The 18,219-nt window shown below is 45.4% G+C and overlaps 1 protein-coding gene and 1 long non-coding RNA gene across 17 annotated transcripts in view; one reads left to right on the top strand and one right to left on the bottom strand.

The window, feature by feature from the left end:
* The window catches only part of ARSG (arylsulfatase G), a 115,928-nt gene that overhangs the window by 31,841 nt on the left and 65,868 nt on the right, over positions 1-18,219 (bottom strand). For all 16 annotated transcript variants that reach the window (XR_015947992.1, XR_015947999.1, XR_009557209.2 and 13 more), the window contains one exon: positions 7,692-7,800. Coding sequence is in view for 6 of the 16 variants with exons in the window: in XM_088661408.1 (XP_088517534.1) it covers positions 7,692-7,800 (109 nt within the window). In the remaining 10 variants the exon portion in view is untranslated. The remainder of the gene's footprint in view (positions 1-7,691; positions 7,801-18,219) is intronic.
* Positions 246-2,825, top strand: LOC148686767 (uncharacterized). Its single transcript, XR_015948001.1, has 3 exons — positions 246-356; positions 1,587-1,645; positions 1,902-2,825. It is a non-coding gene; the product is annotated as an uncharacterized LOC148686767 (long non-coding RNA).

The raw sequence follows: 18,219 nt of genomic DNA, 5'->3' as shown, positions 1-18,219 counted from the left end.
AGAGTGAATATGGAAGCTTGAGGTTCCAGGCACTTCCGCTTTGCTGGCTGTGCTGCGCAAACTAGCAAACCTATTTTCAAAAGCAATTTTCAGGCTTGGAAAACTTGGCACAACACACCTAACTTCTTGGATAGCGTCACTCCATTCCCTTCCTGGAACACCCAGATTTTGCTGTGGGAAGCATGAATACGCAGGTTATAAGAGACCTTTTTGAGAATGGCAAGCCAATTAGCAGAGAAAACAATGTCACAATGATGCAGCGGTACAGAAGAAATTGGTTACATGCGGTCCAAGTACAAAGCTTTTCTAGCACATTGGAGAAAATGCCGTGAATTCACAAAAGTTTGAAAGTGTTTGTAAGTATGTGCCTCCAGCAAGCTGACCAGGAAAAAAGAGAAGTTTCACTAATTAATAACCTATTTGTTGAGGGTTTTTTGTTGTTGTTGTTTTTCAAACTAGGGGATTAGAAATGGTGTGGGAGACAGACTAGGGTCAGTTATTTGAGACTCAGCTTGGGAGGTTGTATAGAGAGGAACACCACCCTTCCAAACAGCTTCAACGTTAACAAGGAAGTTCTTAATTAAACTGATGCATCGGTGACACCTTACCTTAGTTAAATGAATGCATTTTTCACACAATCAACCAAGTGAAAGGGCAAGTGAAAGCAAGTATCTTGGACGACGCCATGATAGTTAAAACCTGCTTTCTGTTTCCCTTGTAGCTACATAAGCTGATGGTGCACCTTCCCCAAAAGTCACCTGCAGCGAACCAAAACTCTTAGGTAAGGCACCTACGCACACAACCAACAGCCACTGCTCAATCTATAGAACTCTGCCAAGGCACTTTGCCGCAAAACGATGACACAATTTCTTCCTTCTTCATTTGGGCGACCTACTTTACTGACCTACTTTTTAATGAGTGGGGAAATCATAAAAGGCATCGCGGGCACTCGTCATCAAATGCCGTTTTAAGCGAAGCAGTTTGGCACGGCAGATTTTGGTGGAAAGGCACCAGCTCCACCCCTTGAGGCATGCATGGGAAATTGATAAGCATTTTCTGCTCAATGGAAGAGAAAGTGGGTGGCTGCTCCCTAGCTAGAAGTCTAGGGGAAAGAGTTGGCTCTGCACAGGTTGAGAACCCAGGTGTGTAAATGCAGAGGAACCACAGACAGAAAAAGAAGGATGAGTTTTAAGATTTGCAGTGACACAGAGAAGGAAAAGCATAGTAGTGAATGCTGGGAACATCAGCTGCTTTCTCTATGGCTCTGCACTTGCTATATATGAGACAAGTATAGACAAACAGAAATAAAACACCAACACAGACTTTCTCCTGAGAATAACCAGCCCGACTGAACGTCCCAAAATACAGTTCCCCGAGCGATCTAGGCCCAGTCCTCTGTGGCAGCTTTTTAAATTTTAAGGTTCTAAGTTTTAAGTACTCCCATGCGCATTGCATTTACAAATATCAATTTTATTGTTGTATAAAGTGTCACATATATGTTATGTTCCTTGGATCTGTTCTTCCAAAGGGACTTTTTAAAGAGCTGATCTTTGACCGTATTCTATTATATTCTATTCACCAATTAGGAAATCGAAAATGCCTTAGAAAATACAAGAAACAACAAATGGACAGCTAAAAGCACCAGGTGAGCAGTACTCTGCAACTTAACCCTCCATATGTAATCCTGAAAGCGGCTTTGAACCATCCGTCGTGGGGACAATCTTTGTTCACAGAACAGCTTCTGAGCTAAGTCCATATATCCTGATTTCCACCTGTTCATTATTCACCACTTCTAGTGGGTCCCAGATTCTCAAAGGCCATGCTTGCAAAACCTCTGACATCAGCTATTCATGCACAGCAGTTCACCATTTATCAATATGCTCCCTTCCTTCCTTTCTCAGACATCCAGGTGTACGCTTCATGTATAGACTGAAGGAGGCTCCAGCCTACAAACGTTCGGGACACAATGATTTTGCTAGCCGCTGGGGAGCCGAAGGATTCACCTCTTCTTCCTCTCCACCCTACCCAACCCTGCAGTTGTTGCTGGTCTTTAAAAGCACCAATTGCCCACAATTCCAAAGAAATAATTGGTCTCGTAGTGTTAAATATGCACAGTTGAGACAAAGTCTTTCCCAACAGATGCTTAGCGACTGTTCCATGAAAATGCTGGAGCCCAGCCAGCAACGCCACCCTTTTCACAATACAGCCAGCTGGGTTCCCCAGGGCAATTAGCTTTATGTGGGAGGTACATGCTGTCAGCCGAGATGATGGGAGCAAAAGATAGAAAGAATCTCTCCCACCCACCACCCCCATAAATCCTCCTATAGCTTCACAATGGGATAATCATATATGTAACCAAGAGCTGCTACACACAGTACTGAAATTTAGCATCACCTAAATGCAGCAAATACTTTGGCCACCTCATGAGAAGAGAAGACTCCCTGGAAAAGACCCTGATGTTGGGAAAGATGGAGGGCACAAGGAGAAGGGGACGACAGAGGACGAGATGTTTGGACAGTGTTCTCGAAGCTACCAACATGAGTTTGACCAAACTGCGGGAGGCAGTGGAAGACAGGAGTGCCTGGCGTGCTCTGGTCCATGGGGTCACGAAGAGTCGGACACGACTAAACGACTAAACAACAACAACAACAAAGTGCAGAAAGAAATATTCATCTGGCATGGAATATGGGTCAGGAAAACCATTGGGTTTAGTGGCAGGGAGGCAGTTGCTGCTAACCTAAGTTTAATGTAAATAATAATAAATACCCTGTCCATCTGGCTGGGTTTCCCCAACCACTTTGGGTGGCTCACAACAGAGGACTTGGAGGTGAGTCTCTGCCTGTCTGTTTGTTTTTTAAGTTTTAATTAATAAACATAACAGGAAAAAGGGGAGATAAATGAATAAAAATTAATAAAAATAGCAATAAAGCAAAATTAATTCAAAACAAACAAAACCCACTACCTGCAATACGATTCTTCCATCAATCCTACTTTAACATATGAATTAATATAGGCAGTCCAAACAGGTATCTAAACGAAACTGATGATTCTATGCTGTGCGTTCAAATGTTAGCAAAGAGAACTTCAAACTACTGGTTGGGTAGAGGTTTGACCATCCAACGAAGGGTCACCTAGTACAACCCTCTGCAATGCAGGAATCTCAACACATTTGAAACCATTCTGGACCCTGCTTAGCTCTGCAAACTTGCTAGCAGTTTTATCACTGTGCCACTTGTTTTAAGATTCTTCGCCACCGTAAACACTCACAGCAAACCTACTTTTGTTGTCCATCCATTAGTCCCCCATACTACAGGATTGCTCCAAAATCCACAAATAACAAGTATTTCTCAGAAACAAAGTAGATATAAATAAACATTTCTGAACAGAAAGAAAATACCACAGGACTTGTCCCCACATTAGATGCCAACGTCACATGTACCGGTAACTTAGCCCCAAGTTTCCAACACACTGTATGCACAGAACTAGGATTTCAGCAGCCCCAAATTGACACAGACAATCTCCGAGTTTCACAGTAGGTAGGACTTAAAACGCATCCTAGAATTGCACCAAATGCTTAGAGAGGAAGGCATTTCATTTCTGGGGAAAGGCACCCGATTCTACTGGATAGTTCACTGGAACAATCCATTCTCAGAGCACCACGCTCTTGTCTGCATACGTGTTGATGCAAAAAAGCAGAAGACTGAATTGTCACAGCAATTAATGGCATTAGTAATAACTTTTGTGGTGCACGGAAAGACATTTCCGTGGCCAAAGGGGCTTACATAATGCCAGTTAATAAGGAAATCACACCCGAGGAACTCATTTACAACTACTAATAAAAGCCCAATTATCACTGCTATTATTCCAGTGGATTTACCCTTGCAAAACCAAAGAGATTTATGTCCACTGTTGAGAGCAACAAGAAGAAGGAGCTAGCGGTCCTTATTTACTCCAAGTATCGTTATTACAGTGTTATTTGGGGACTTGGGGTCCAAAAAGCTGGAATCAGGGATAGCAGGTCCTACAATCGGAAAAGCCAGCTCCCAATGGCAATAGCCAGAGGCACCGTCAAGAGCATCATCACAGCAAGTCTAAGTCAGGTACACAGTGGATGGTAAGCAAAGGTGATGTGGACGGAGGAGCTGAGAGCAGGCAAGTAGATAAGATGCATGCAACATAAAGAGGTCAGCAGCAGCTTGGTCCTGCCCAGATGACTTAATATCCAGAGCAGAAGAAGGTGAAATCGTATTGGTTCCCTAGGTTCAAATCCCTACACAGCCAGGAAACACACACCAGTTGGCCTTGGGCAAATGTAATGGTCTCAGTTCACAGAGTTGTTTTGAGGATACTGTCCTGAGCCCGCGAGATAAGCCAAGGAAAGAGCATAAATAACAATAATGGATGTGAGCATGTTTCTACCAGCAGGTCAAGGCCAGATTACAATCCCAAAGCAAAGACCCTCGGGTTTCTCCTTCATCTCCCTTTCAGAGCATTCTGCAGTGTGCTACCGAGAAACCTTCAGCAGGGCATATCCAGTCATTTCTATGGGATGGCAAGAGGGAGCGCACTACACCAGATGCTTAAAATTGCTCCCCAAACTACATTCCCACACGCTCCAACATTTCTCTGATGAAACTAGGGACATCATGTTATGTTATGTTGGTTGGGTGTCTACATTTCTCATCTTTCTGGCAGGCAGCAATTCAGCAGGTGGGAAATATTTCCTTTCCATATTGTTCTTGGATGGTTTGTAGTGACTGACAGATTCATTTGGTCATTGCAATGGATTGCTTTGAACTTGCACCAAGTAAATTTTATTCCCCTCTATTTTGTCCTTTATTTTGCCTGACCTGTCCCGTATTTTGCCCAACCAAAAGTGGCAACCCGAAGCTGCACCCTCCCCTCCTTCGCTGCCAAGCGCAATGCCCCCTTTGCCCCATCTCCTACTCCTCTCTCCTGAAGGCACTTTGCAAAGCGTCGCCACCAACAGCAGGAAGCAAAATCGATCCCACAGCTCCTGTCACCATTTGTGACTGCTTAGATGTTTGCTTGTAAGGGACACGGGTGCCGCTGTGGTCTAAACCACAGAGCCTAGGGCTTGCCGATCAGAAGGTCAGCGGTTCGAATCCCCGCAATGGGGTGAGCTCCCATTGCTCGGTCCCAGCTCCTGCCCACCTAGCAGTTCGAAAGCACGTCAAGTGCAAGTAGATAAATAGGTACTGCTCCGGCGGGAAGGCAAACGGCGTTTCCGTCCGCTGCTCTGGTTCGCCAGAAGCGGCTTAGTCATGATGGCCACATGACCCAGAAGCGAGATGAGCGCTGCAACCCAAGAGTCGTCTGTGACTGAACCTAATGGTCAGGGGTCCCTTTACCTTTTACCTTAGATGTTTGCCTATGAAAACAAAGCTCTATACCACTTTTGGAAAACAAGAGGGCATGCCTGCACTCTCCACATCTACACTTAAGATCCAGTAACGAAAGTTTTCAGTGCTGACGACCGCATGCCAGGCTGTGGGTCAGAGACAAAAGGAGGCATTTCCACCTCTGTACAGTGAGATAGTTTTACACTCTCACACAGCCTTCTGGGGCATTATCAGACTATTCCAGCCAGGCAAACACACTCAGTGATGGTGTAAATAATAATAATAATAATAATAATAATAATAATAATAATAATAATACATTTTGTGTTTTTATATTGTGATTTTATCTTGAGACCTGTGGGTATAGGGTGGTACCGGTATATAAATTTCAACAACAATGATAACATTAATTAATAATAATAATAACAATAGCAACAGTAATAATGTTGTTGTTGAAACTTATATACCACCCTATACCCACAGGTCTCAAGATAAAATTACAATATAAAAATACAAAACAAAAAACAAAAGCAACACAATCACCCCCTCCCAACACATTTTAAAGACATTGGATTATTTAATGTATTTTTAGTTGTTGTTGTTGTTTTGGAAGCCACCCAGAGTGGCAAAACTCCCTGGGGAGAGCATTCCACAGAAGAGGAGCCACTGTAAAGAAGGCCCGTTCTCATGTTGCCACCCTCCGCACCTCTCAGGGTCCAGGTACTATCTTCCAGGACTATCTCAACAGTCCTGACAACAGTCCTGTAAGACAGACCGCACATTAAGAATCCTACCTTACCTATGGGGGAAACTGAGGATGAGAGGCAGCAGTTTGCCAAAAAGCAAAGTTAATGACAGAGGTGAGATCTGACCGGTCAGCTTCCCACTCACAGCTTGTTAACACGTTTTGGCCAAGACAATAGAAAGCTCATCCATGGGAACACCATGCAGGGTAACAATACAGAAGCAAGCATCCTTGACTCCTTCAAAGTAGTGTCCCCAGCAGTCCATCTGGATTAATGTATAGGTCTGTGTGCGGTAGCTGTTTTTGTCTGTGTGCGGTAGCTGTTTTTGAATCATGATACCAATGCAATTGGGGACCCATGTGGTGCTGTGGGTTAAACCACTGAGCCTAGGGCTTGCTGATCAGAAGGTCAGCGGTTCGAATCCCTGTGACGGGGTGAGCTCCCGTTGCTCAGTCCCAGCTCCTGCCAACCTAGCAGTTCAAAAGCACGCCAAAGTGCAAGTAGATAAATAGGTACAGCTACAGCGGGAAGGTAAACGGCGTTTCCGTGTGTTGCTCTGGTTCGCCCAGAAGCGGCTTTGTCATGCTAGCCACATGCCCTGGAAGCTGTACGCCGGCTCCCTCGGCCAATAATGCGAGATGAGTGCCGCAACCCCAAAGTCGGTCACGACTGGACCTAATGGTCAGGGGTCCCTTTACCTTTACGTTTACCAATGCAATTACCAATTACAACAAAGAACATTGCATCGCCTTAGAGCAGCCTTTCTCTGCCTTGAGTCCCTAGATGCTCTTGGACTAAAATTCCCACCATTCCTAGCCAGCATAGCCAGTGGACAAGGATGATAGTTGTAGTTCAGTAGCATCTGAGGATCCAAGTTTGAGAAAGGCTGCCTTAGGGACTAACACATTTAATATGGCCCAAGCTTTCACGAACCAGTCGAGCTGATCAGAAGCATGAAGTACTAGAGAGTTGGAAGCCATGAGGTCAGAAGGAAGTGACGTTACGTAAGGTTATTAGTGGGGAATAATTTCTACTCCCGTTCTCACGAGGCAGGGATTTTGAAATCTTTATGAGAGTAAACATCTCAAAAATTAACTTTTGGCCTCTTTCAAACCCAGCGTTCTCCAGGAGGAAAACAACCCCCTTGGAAGAGCTCAGCTGTTGACTCAGTGGCCAGCATCTCTGAACCCCTTCACCCTAAACAGCAACATGTTTTTGTGTGTCCCCCCCCAAAAAAAGCCTTCTTCTTAATCCTTATTTGCTGACACTGCCACACAGGTCTCAGAAAGGGGCTAAAGGGTGCAGAGGGTTGCATAAATCCGTGGGCGCTTAACAGAGATTATTACTGGTTAACTTAGGACAACGCCTCCATTTCTGTTGTTCTGTTTATTCCTCTGGAAGTGGCAGGTTCCTCCACTTCCCAGGAATGTACGTTCTCAGCATTTCCGGTTCACGCCAGAGCAGTTCAGCTGTTCCCCACGTGAAGCCTGTGCCAGTTTTGGGTTTGGCCATCAACGCCCCTCTCCAGGCGGATCTTAAAAAGGGTCCCAGAAGAACAGCAGGCACTGTTACGTCCTCTTACCTCAACATCACAGGACTCGTGGCATTTGCTGGGATCTTCCCTGCCCAGTAGGCAAGCGTGGGGACGCGGTGACCCCCTTCCCAGGTCGTTTGCTTTGCTGAGCTCCCGCCTGCAAAATTTAAACGGAGAAAATGTATTTGCAGAGGCCCGTCTGCTAGGAGAGTTCCCAAAGAGACAAGATCGCAAAACAAAAGCTAAATAGTTAAGAGACAGGGGACAAGTTCTCTCCTTTTAAAAAATGAGACAAGCAATCCAATAATGCGGTAGTGAAATTGTGCTAGCCCAAAACAATGCATAACATAAATGACACAGCAATTCTAATGATCTCATCAATTCCTTCCTCCACACTGCTTCAGTTTATTCAGCACTGGCAACAGCAGAATGCAAGGCCTATTCAAGGTTGAATCTGGTATATTTTAAGCTTTTTCAACATGCACAGGGTGGGGGCGGGGGAGACACTCCTGAAGATTATAAATGTTTACAAAGTACTGGTGCGGCACATAGCATGCTAAACTTGAGCTCCATCCTGGCTGGATTGGCCGAATTTGGGTTAAGTCATCATGGTCTCGCAGCCACAGTAAGCTTCCTTCAGGACTAGCTGTGAATGCACACGAGACAATGACTTGGTATGAACAAAAAATGTGATGTCACATCATCTACATAAAAGCCCAGTACAGTCGTACCTTGGAAGTCGAACAGAATCTGTTCCAGAAGTCTGTTCTGACTTCCAAAATGTTCAGGAGCCCTGTCGGATGTTTGGCTTCCAAAAATAGTTTGCAAACCGGAGCACTCGCTTCCGGGTTTGCGGCGTTCGGGAGCCAAAACGTTTGAGAACTAAGCTGTTTGAAAACCAAGGAACGACTGTGTGGCTGATAGATGGGGGTAGGGAAGCAAGTGCAAATCCAGCCTGCGGTGGACTCTGGAGTCACTGCCAGGACAAGGGGCAGAGCAGGGAGGGAATGACAGCTGTGGCTGAGAGGACGAAGCAAGGACAAGCTTGTCGGAGAGTGGGCTTGGCCCGCTCTGCCTTAACACAAAGGAACACAGGAAGCTGCCTTAGACAAAGTCAAAAGTTCATCTGGTTTTTTATTGTCCACCTTGGAGTGGCAGCGGCTTCCCCAAGATTTCAGAGAGAAGTTTCTCCCAGTCCTACTTGGAGACGATGGGGGTTGCATCTGGGACCCCTAGCACGTACACTCGCAGCAGCAGCAAAAACATGGCTTGAGAGACAGTGCAGCTGACAAAGGGAATCTACTAGGATGAAGAAAGGTGGGTGAGAAGGCCGACCTCTGATCAAGGAAATGCAAAGGTTCTCCGATGACAACAAAAAGAACTCATGGAGCAGGTGCCCCGCCTTAAAAACTTTTTAACCCACTTTCAAGATTTAGGAAGAACACCTTCGCCTTCCATTGTACTTTTTATAAATAGTTTCAAAAGCCGCACAGCTGTTTTCAACCACTGGAACATCCACATTTTTTTCTCCTTGCCTAAGTCGGATAGGAGGCATACAGGAAACACTTTAATTGATTACGATTCAGTTCTGCTTGCACATCTAGTCCTCAGGGGCTAGACAGAGATGGGCTTGTCTGTGCTTTGTTTGCCCAACAAGATTTGGAAATGTTTGGTACATGGAGCTGTTACATCCACACTGCATAAACATTTATATAACCATGTCAGACCGTGCTGCTTTGTTTAAAAATGATTTCTCCTGCTGCTGCTGCTGGCAAATTGTTTCTATCTAACAAAATGTATAAGCTGCTTGATTGCGGCAAAAATCTCTTAAGCAGTTTACAGGAAGTTTCAAAATTACCTGTACAGTTTTAAATATTGAAAAACAATTGACATAAAAATATATTAGGACACATTGTTTTCAGCAGGCCCTGGAAACAGTACAGGGAAGGTGTCTGCCTCGTGTCAACAGGCAGGGAGCTCCTGCCACACTAAAAAGACTGATTTCTTACAATTGTAAGCAGCTTCTGAAAGCAGCTCTGTTTAGGGAAAATTTTAATGTTTGATCTTTTACCGTGTTTTTAATATTCTGTTGGGAGCCAGCCAGAGGGGCTGGGGAAACCCAGCCAGATGGGCGGGGTATAAATGAATTTATTACGATTATGATTATTAATTGTGGGAGGGGAATTACGCAGTCCCTGTAATGGTGCCAGTTCCGCAGATCAGAATAGTGGAATGGCCACAAAAGGGCTTCAGGTACCAACAGTGACACTTTGAATTTGGCCTGGTAACAAGCGGGCAACCGGTGCCATTCTCGAAGCAGAGGTGTGGCATGCAGACAATCACTCGCTCCTGTCAGCAACTGTGCTGCAGCATTCTGAATTAACTGCGGCTTCTGCATCACAGACCCCTGGCTTTGATTGGGTTATGCAGGCTGCTTGACCAATGAAGGTTCTCCCTACCCCAATGTGGATCCCTGATAGTCACATGATAGGCTCCACTCTACAGATGTGCCACTCAATGCATGAATGGTGGGAGTATAGTATGGGGAACAGCCTTATTAGAAAAAAACAACCAATAAACTGAAAATGACACGGGGACAAATGGAAGACGACGCCTCCACCCCGGTATGGCTCCCCTTTATCACATACACACAGCCCAACAAGACGACGACAAGTATCCACCAACAGCATACGAATCAATATGGCTAACCTGATTCAAACACAACCATGGGCGCTTTCAGCCGCCCGGGGCGGCACCAGGGGCGTGCATGCGCAGCATTGCCACGCACAACGCATGCGCCGTACGCAGTGACTCAGCACATGCATGCTACGCGACGGAGCCACTGGCAAATCTCAGCGCCATACAGGGATTCCGCCGCCCGGGATCCTCCGCTTGCGGAGCCGTGAGCGGAGGATCCCAGTGCTAGAGGAGCGTTGCCAGCAAGCCGCGGAGCGAAGTTTTAAGAAAGCCTCGCTCTACAGCTTGCTCGCTCACTGGCTTAGCACGCGCTTTGCTTGTTCCTGGGTGAGGGGCAGGCCAGGGAGGGGCGTCAGCGGCCCCCGCCCCGCCGCCCACACTCTGTTGAGTGACATGTGAAGCAGCCAATGGAGCCTCCATTGGCTGCTTCACATGCCACTCAACAGAGTGGCGCGGAGGCAACTGGCAACATCAGGGCCTCTCTGTGATGGCGCTTGCGCTGAGACAGCAGCGGCCATCGTCGGTGGAGAGGGGGCACTGCCCCCCCCCAGAGTGGAGCCCAGGGTGCCCCACCCCTATCACCCCCCTTGCTACGCCCCTGCACCCACCCACCCCACTCACACATGAAAACGAAGTTCACCACAGCCAACAACAAACAACCAAACCCAAGCCAGGCTTCCTCAACCTCAGCCCTCCAGAGGTTTTGAGACTACAATTCCCATCACCCCTGACCACTGGTCCTGCTAGCTAGGGATCATGGGAATTGTAGGCCAAAAACATGCGGAGGGCCGAGGTTGAGGAAGCCTGCCCTACTTCGTACCTTCCCAGACGCGATGTCCTGGCTTGTTTGGAGTGAAAGAGAAGCAAAAGACTGTGTGAGTTGAACTTTATAAACTGTTGTTACTGAGCATAATTTTTAAAGATGTGGAGTTGCCGATGAGAAAAGCCCCCCCCATAGTCGGACGGAAGGAGTCCTGGACGCGTTCGGAGGATTTATGAGCTGTGACGCACTTTGAATTGGAGCAGCGACCTGAAGCTAAGTTCAGCTATAGGGCAAGGAGATCCATTAATTTACCAAGAGTTTATGGTTTGATGTTTGGGTCTTCTGCCTGGAAAAGCTGTAAATTTTATAAAGATCGTTAATCTTCATGGCTATGAGAGAAAACGAAAGTGATTTGAGCTTTTTAAGATGGCGCTGCTTCGACGCAACAGGGAGCTCCAGACTAAGAAGATTTATGGGGAGGCTGGACTGATTAACCCACACAGGAGAAAGAACATTTGTGAAACCTCGTTTGATATTTATCTCAGCAGCTGGGAAACAATCGGTTGAAAGTGGAAAACATCTATGTGACTGTAAGGGGAAGATCTGGATTATTATGAACTTGGAGGACGATTTGAACTTTAGAAAAAAGACGGCAGTGGACGGTTGCGAGGAATCCCCAATTTCTTGAAGCATGGGAACCCAAATAAAAAATTCTTTAGACGATTTGGCATAACATTCGGTTTGATTGATATATATATGTGTATAATTTGAAATAATGAATGTGATATAATTGGTTTTAATTGGAAAATTAATAAAATATATTTAAAAAAAAAAAAGAGGAAGCCTGCCCTAGGCCAACCCCAATCTCTCTCGCCAGCAAAGGAACACAAGCGAATAGTAAAGAGAACCTGCACAAGCGAAGCGGACACAAAACCCCACACATACATTAAGTAAAATAGAAACATTGCCACCCAACCCCAACTCCACCCACCACGGCCCCCTCCACCTCTTTCTCCCTTTTCTTCCTAATGTAACACCAATGTCTCAACAAATGAAACTGATCTGTAAAAAATGCATCTTGGAAAAAGAGACATTGCACATACTTTTGTAAACCAAGAAATCTTTAATTAAAAAAACATTTTTTAAAAAATGAATGGTGGAAGTGCCGTGTTTCTCCGAAAATAAGCCATACCCCGAAAATAAACCATACCCCGAAAATATATGCCATACTCCGAAAATAAGCCATACCCCAAAAATAAGCCATAGTGATAGGCAGTAGGTTAAACTGTACCATACTTAATAAAAAAAAAATAAGACATCCCCTGAAAATAAGCCACAGTGTTTTGTTTTGTTTTTGAGGAAAAATAAATATAAGACGGTGTCTTATTTTTGGAGAAACACGGTAGGTAAAGTTGCCCCCAATGCAATCATGGTTGAGGCCCTGATCTCCACCTTACACAACTGATACGCTCTGGGGAAGGGAGGGAGGAAGTCAAATAGGATTAGAGCACTTTGAACTCAATTTCCCCCCTGGCCCCACCCTCTAACACAGTGTTTCCCAAACTTGGGTCTCCGGCAGTTGTTGGACTACAACTCCCATCATCCCTGGCTAGCAGGACCAGTGGTCAGGGATCATGGGAACTGTAGTCCAGAAGCAGCAGGCGACTCAAATTTGGGAAACAGTGGCAATACCCAGCCTCTATGTACTAACTGGAAAACTATACCTTCCTGGCCTAGGTTTGGATATAGCTGCCTAAAACCCCGGCAACACATTCAAGCTGAAGACAGAGAAATGAGATATTTGCTGCTTTCTGTTGTGGCTACATTGGCTAATTGTTTTTGTTTGCTTGCTTTTTGTTTAATGGAAAAGCTTTGCTTTGCAAATAGGCTAAATGAAACAAACTCAATTCAAGTGACTACCCTACCCTTCCAAAATAAAAAACGATGAGTGCTTGTTGACAAGCTCATTCACCCTTCTTCCCCAAAGCAGTAAACACAAAGGGTACACATTGCACCAGCCCTAATAAGGGGCTTTTTCTGGACCAACTCTCTCCTGAGGTGCACATCCACGCAAAATAACACAGGCCTGTGGCATTTATTTCAATAATCAAATGTTATGCAAGCATCCTGTTGCATTAAATTACAAAGGCCAAGGCTTCTGGGGGGAAATCTGACGGAGGAGAGAAAACAGAATGTTTCCTTGTAAGGAAGAGGGGGGTGGGGGTGGACAAACCCAAATACACACCCTGGAAAGGCCAAAAATGGAAAATTACCAGGGCATGGGATGTCACACGATCTTTCTGCATGCATGCCTTTTTGCCAGGGAACACATTGAGATGCTTTCTGGAGGACTTTAGGGCTTGTCTATAGCTCATGCAAACATTGTAAGACTCCCCCCCCCAAAAAAAACACACACTCAAGTTCATTCCTGCTGTTGGTGAGTTTGCCATTTCAGAGGGGTGGTTTTCAACCAATTCCAGAGGGCTGCACTACTTCTGAAGGACGAGGTTCACAGGCTAGGGAAGGAGCCCTGTTGGTTGGTCTGCAGCAGAGCTTAGCGCACCTGTTGTGGCCACTTACGGATGGAGATCACCTGGCTATGTCTCTTATATTCTGGTAGCCTTCAGATTGGACCACTGCAACATGCGGTACATGCTGCTTCCTTTGAAGTCTGCTGTTAGTTCAAAATGCAGGTGGCTACACAGCTGCAAAAGACCAGGCGTTGGGGTTATATTTATATATTTATATTGCTGGTGTTGAAAACACCGGCTCCCAATCTGTTTCCAATATCAATTCAAAGTGGCTGGTTCGCCACACCAGAGTACTAATATAGGGTGGCAATGACCAGGGCCAGAATAATCCTGGTCAGGCCCTAAGAGCAAGAGGAACTCCATTTTGTATATTCAATTCTAAATCTCTCTGCCTCTGATAGAAAGCAAACGGGCACAGCATGTTTGCACATCTAATGCAAAGATCTAACCACACACAGCACTTCTAAGAAATCCTAGCATAAACCACAAGAGCAAGAGGATGCAGCCCACCGCAAGTTCTAAGTAGGGCACAACCACAATTGTGCCTGTAAAATTCCACATAGACACGTGTATGAAGGTACCAGGTACATAACGCCACCTAGTAGAGTTGGGCGGGTGACTTTGCATCTTGGGGTGCTCTCTCTTGATTGGTTGATGAAGTACTGCAGAAAGGCTGATCTTCACTCTGTCAAAAAGGTATAAAAGCACTCTGTGTATGCCCACGGGTCAGGCAGAATGAGAAACTCATTCTCACTGCCACCATTTATTGCAATAAATGTTTTAATAAATCTGTTTTATAATATGTACAATTGCCTGAGATTTCGTCTGGTCAATTTGGGAAGCCAATCATCCATATAACATTTCTGGAGACCTTACACTAACTGACCATCTTCGCCCATACCCAATCACCATGGCTGTCCTCAGACACTTTCTCCCCCGCTTCCGGGGTCAGGCAATTATAACTCCCACCATCCCTGACCATGTGCCCCACTGGCTGGGGCTGATGGGATTTGCAACGCAAAACACCTTTCCTCCCCTCTCCAGAATTTCAGCTTTTCCCAATTTTACCTGGAGGTGCTGGGGATTGAACCTGGGACCTTGGGCATGCCAAGCATGTGTTCTACCACTCATCTATAGTCCACCCCATGGTTCTGGGAAGCAGGACAGGAAGACTACAGCCCTCTCCTGTTGTTGGTTCCAGACTTCCAACATCAGGCTTTCAGTAGTATGCTTCCTTTGAATCTGGAGCTTCCATCTAGCCATTATGACTAACAACCATTAATACCATAATCCGCCGTGAATTTATTTAATCTACTTTAAAGCCCTCTGAGCTATTGGCCGTCACATCTTGTGGCAGCACATGTTAGGCCCAGTTTGAAGATGTGATATATCTTATAATGTGTAAAGAAGGAACAACTAATGTTGCCGGACTACAAATCCCATCATTCCTTGGCCACTGGACAGCATGGGGTGGGGCTGATGGAACTGGGATCCAATATCATGCAGAGGTTCTTTACCCTTGTGATATAGTGAGATGCCGGGTTGAAATATGGCTCTTATCGAGATGCAAACTGGCTAACTAATTTCCAGAAATAGATGAGAAGTTAAGTCGTATGGCCAGAGAGGAAGTTTTAGAAGTAGGGAAGGGATTTTAAATGAAGACAGCAAAGCCCTGGGACTGTGAGTTCTGCGGCAGCTTTTTATCATAAATGTCAGACCATTCCTTTCTATATTTGGAAACGGACAGGAAACATATGTGGAAATAGCTGCTGCTGCTGCTGCTCCCAAAGTGCAATAGGGGAAATATGACTTTACACACACACACACACACACACACACACATACACACACACTGTACTAGAAGCAGGAATGAGCTACTTCACGGTGTGGCCTCCTGCCTACCTCAACATAAATAACCCCACCAATGCAAAAGAGACACACAGATGCGGATCTGATCAGAGTGATCTTTACAATGAGAGAGATGTTTTCAAAGGCATGAAAAACGAAGGGAGCCTCTTGGGGAACTTGGCACCTCTTAGAAAATAAACTAACGTTTCAGTGAAACCAAATACAGATAAATGGAACAAGCAGGCAGAGTGGCGCCGAAGTGAACACCTTGGAGCCTCTGTATTCTGTCAGAGAGCATAAATTCCACCGATCGGACTCGGTCAGCACTGCAGGCTGCTAGTTAGTTTTGGGGCATTTTTGATGAGCTCACAGCACAGTTGTAATTGATCCCAGTAAAAATCCCAGTTTCCCAAAGCTGCTATCGGAGGGAAATCACTACTGTTACTAATTAAGAGATTAGCAACTTCTTAAATTAGAGATTAGCAACTTCTTAACACTGAAAGATCTACATTGGCTCCCAGTACGTTTCTGAGCACAGTTCAAAGTGTTGGTGCTGACCTTTAAAGCCCTAAATGGCCTCGGTCCAGTATACCTGAAGGAGCGTCTACAACTCCATCATTCTGCCCGGACACTGAGGTCCAGTGCCGAGGGCCTTCTGGCGGTTCCCTCGTTGTGAGAAGCCAAGTTGCAGGGAACCAGGCAGAGGGCCTTCTCGGTGGTGGCGCCCACCCTGTGGAACGCCCTCCCAACAGATGTCAAAGAGGAAAACAACTACCAGACTTTTAGAAGACATCTGAAGGCAGCCGTGTTCAGGGAGGCTTTAAATGTTTAATCCATTATTGTATTTTATTTTTCTGTTGGTAGCCGCCCAGAGTGGCTGGGGAAACCCAGCCAGATGGGCGGGGTATAAATAATATATTATTATTATTATTATTATAAGAGATTTTTGGCCTATTAAGCAACACATAAAAGCTTTAAACAAATAAAGAAGGGCCAGATTAATGAACCCAGTTGTTGCACTTGTGAGAGCCAGCACAACAAGACCCGCTAGGACGGCAAGACTTTCCTCCTCCTCTCATCCCTCACCCCTGTGCACCCTGCGTCCCTCTCTAATCTTTTTTGGGAAGGGCAGGAGAAACACCAGAACAGTGTATGGGGAAAGGAGAGGGGTATCACTCCAGTAGACAAGCAGAAATGCTTATGGAGTGATCTACTCAGCACGATGCTGAATTCCAATGTGTAGGAATCCAATTTGTGTGTGCTCTCCTCTTCCAACTGGTCTCATAATTTCCTAACACTGATTCCCAGATGTTTCCAATATGGGTGACATAGTACAGAGGTATCTTGCATGTGCCTCATTTAGGACTGACTCATCAAAACCTCCTCCCTAGCGGAAAAGGCCATAATAATAATAATAATAATAATAATAATAATAATAATAATAATTTATTATTTATACCCCACCCATCTGGCTGGGTTTCCCCAGCCACTCTGGGCGGCTTCCAACAGAAAAATAAAACACAGTAATTTATTAAACATTAAAAGCCTCCCTGAACACGGCTGCCTTCAGATGTCTTCTAAAAGTCTGGTAGTTGTTTTCCTCTTTGACATCTGTTGGGAGGGTGTTCCACAGGGCAGGCGCCACCACCGAGAAGGCCCTCTGCCTAGTTCCCTGCAACTTGGCTTCTCGCAACGAGGGAACCGCCAGAAGGCCCTCGGTGCTGGACCTCAGTGTCCGGGCAGAATGATGGAGGTGGAGATGCTCCTTCAGGTATACTGGACCGAGGCCATTTAGGGCTTTAAAGGTCAGCACCAACACTTTGAATTGCGCTCGGAAACACTGCATGGCTGTCATTTCAGGACAAAGCAGGGCATGGATCCTATTCTCCTAATGAAATAAAAAAAATGATGGCAGGAGATCACTTTCACCAGCGTTCCTTATATATAACAACAGGGTCCCAATATCTGCCCACTACATGGCATAAAAAGGGTAAGGAAAGAAACCAAGCTCCACAATGCATTAACAAACTTTGAACCCATGAGAAAAAGCGGGCCACTTCAAAATAAATCCAGATCACATCTCCAGTGCTGCTTTGCAGAGAATGAGAGAGAGAGACTGTCAGTATCTCTCCTAGCGATTTACAAACTGATAATAAACATATTTGGGTATTTATCTCTCTGTAAACAAGTGATGCTATTTTAAAGATAATCCCCGCTAAGAGGGCACTTGTCCATCAAAATTTGAACTTTGGCTAGTACATCAAAGTTAAAACTGGGAACACTGAAATTATTATCGAGTCCAAGGACTCCTCTCAAGTGGGAACTATCCCCAGTAACCGCAGGGACAGTGAGAATACGGGAAAATTTCCTCTTCTATGAATCCACCGGCAAGCACTTGAAAAACTGTGTTCAATGTTGTATGAGCAAATCTGAAAGTCCAAGATAGCTCAAACATGTATATAAGTAAAAGGCACTTTCTGATGTTCCAGTTGGTTGTTTAGGGTGGAGGAGCACTTTGTTTTGTCTGGCTTTGGGTGCGTACATTTTGCTACTTGAGCAGCACCAGCAGACCCTCCAAGTGTCCCTATTTTCCAGAGACAGACGCCATCCCAGTTTCTGATTTGATCCCGGAATGTCCCGCTTTTCCTTAGATGTCTCTATTTTCATCAGGGAAATGTTGGAGGGTATGGAGTTTTGCGGCCCTGGTGTCAAGGAGATAAATAACTATACAACCTTT

Source organism: Zootoca vivipara, chromosome 2 (assembly GCF_965207765.1).
Source record: "Zootoca vivipara chromosome 2, rZooViv2.hap1.1, whole genome shotgun sequence".
Taxonomy (NCBI): domain Eukaryota; kingdom Metazoa; phylum Chordata; class Lepidosauria; order Squamata; family Lacertidae; genus Zootoca; species Zootoca vivipara.
The sequence above is the reverse complement of the archived record's forward strand: the minus strand, read 5'-3'. Positions and strand labels throughout refer to the sequence as shown.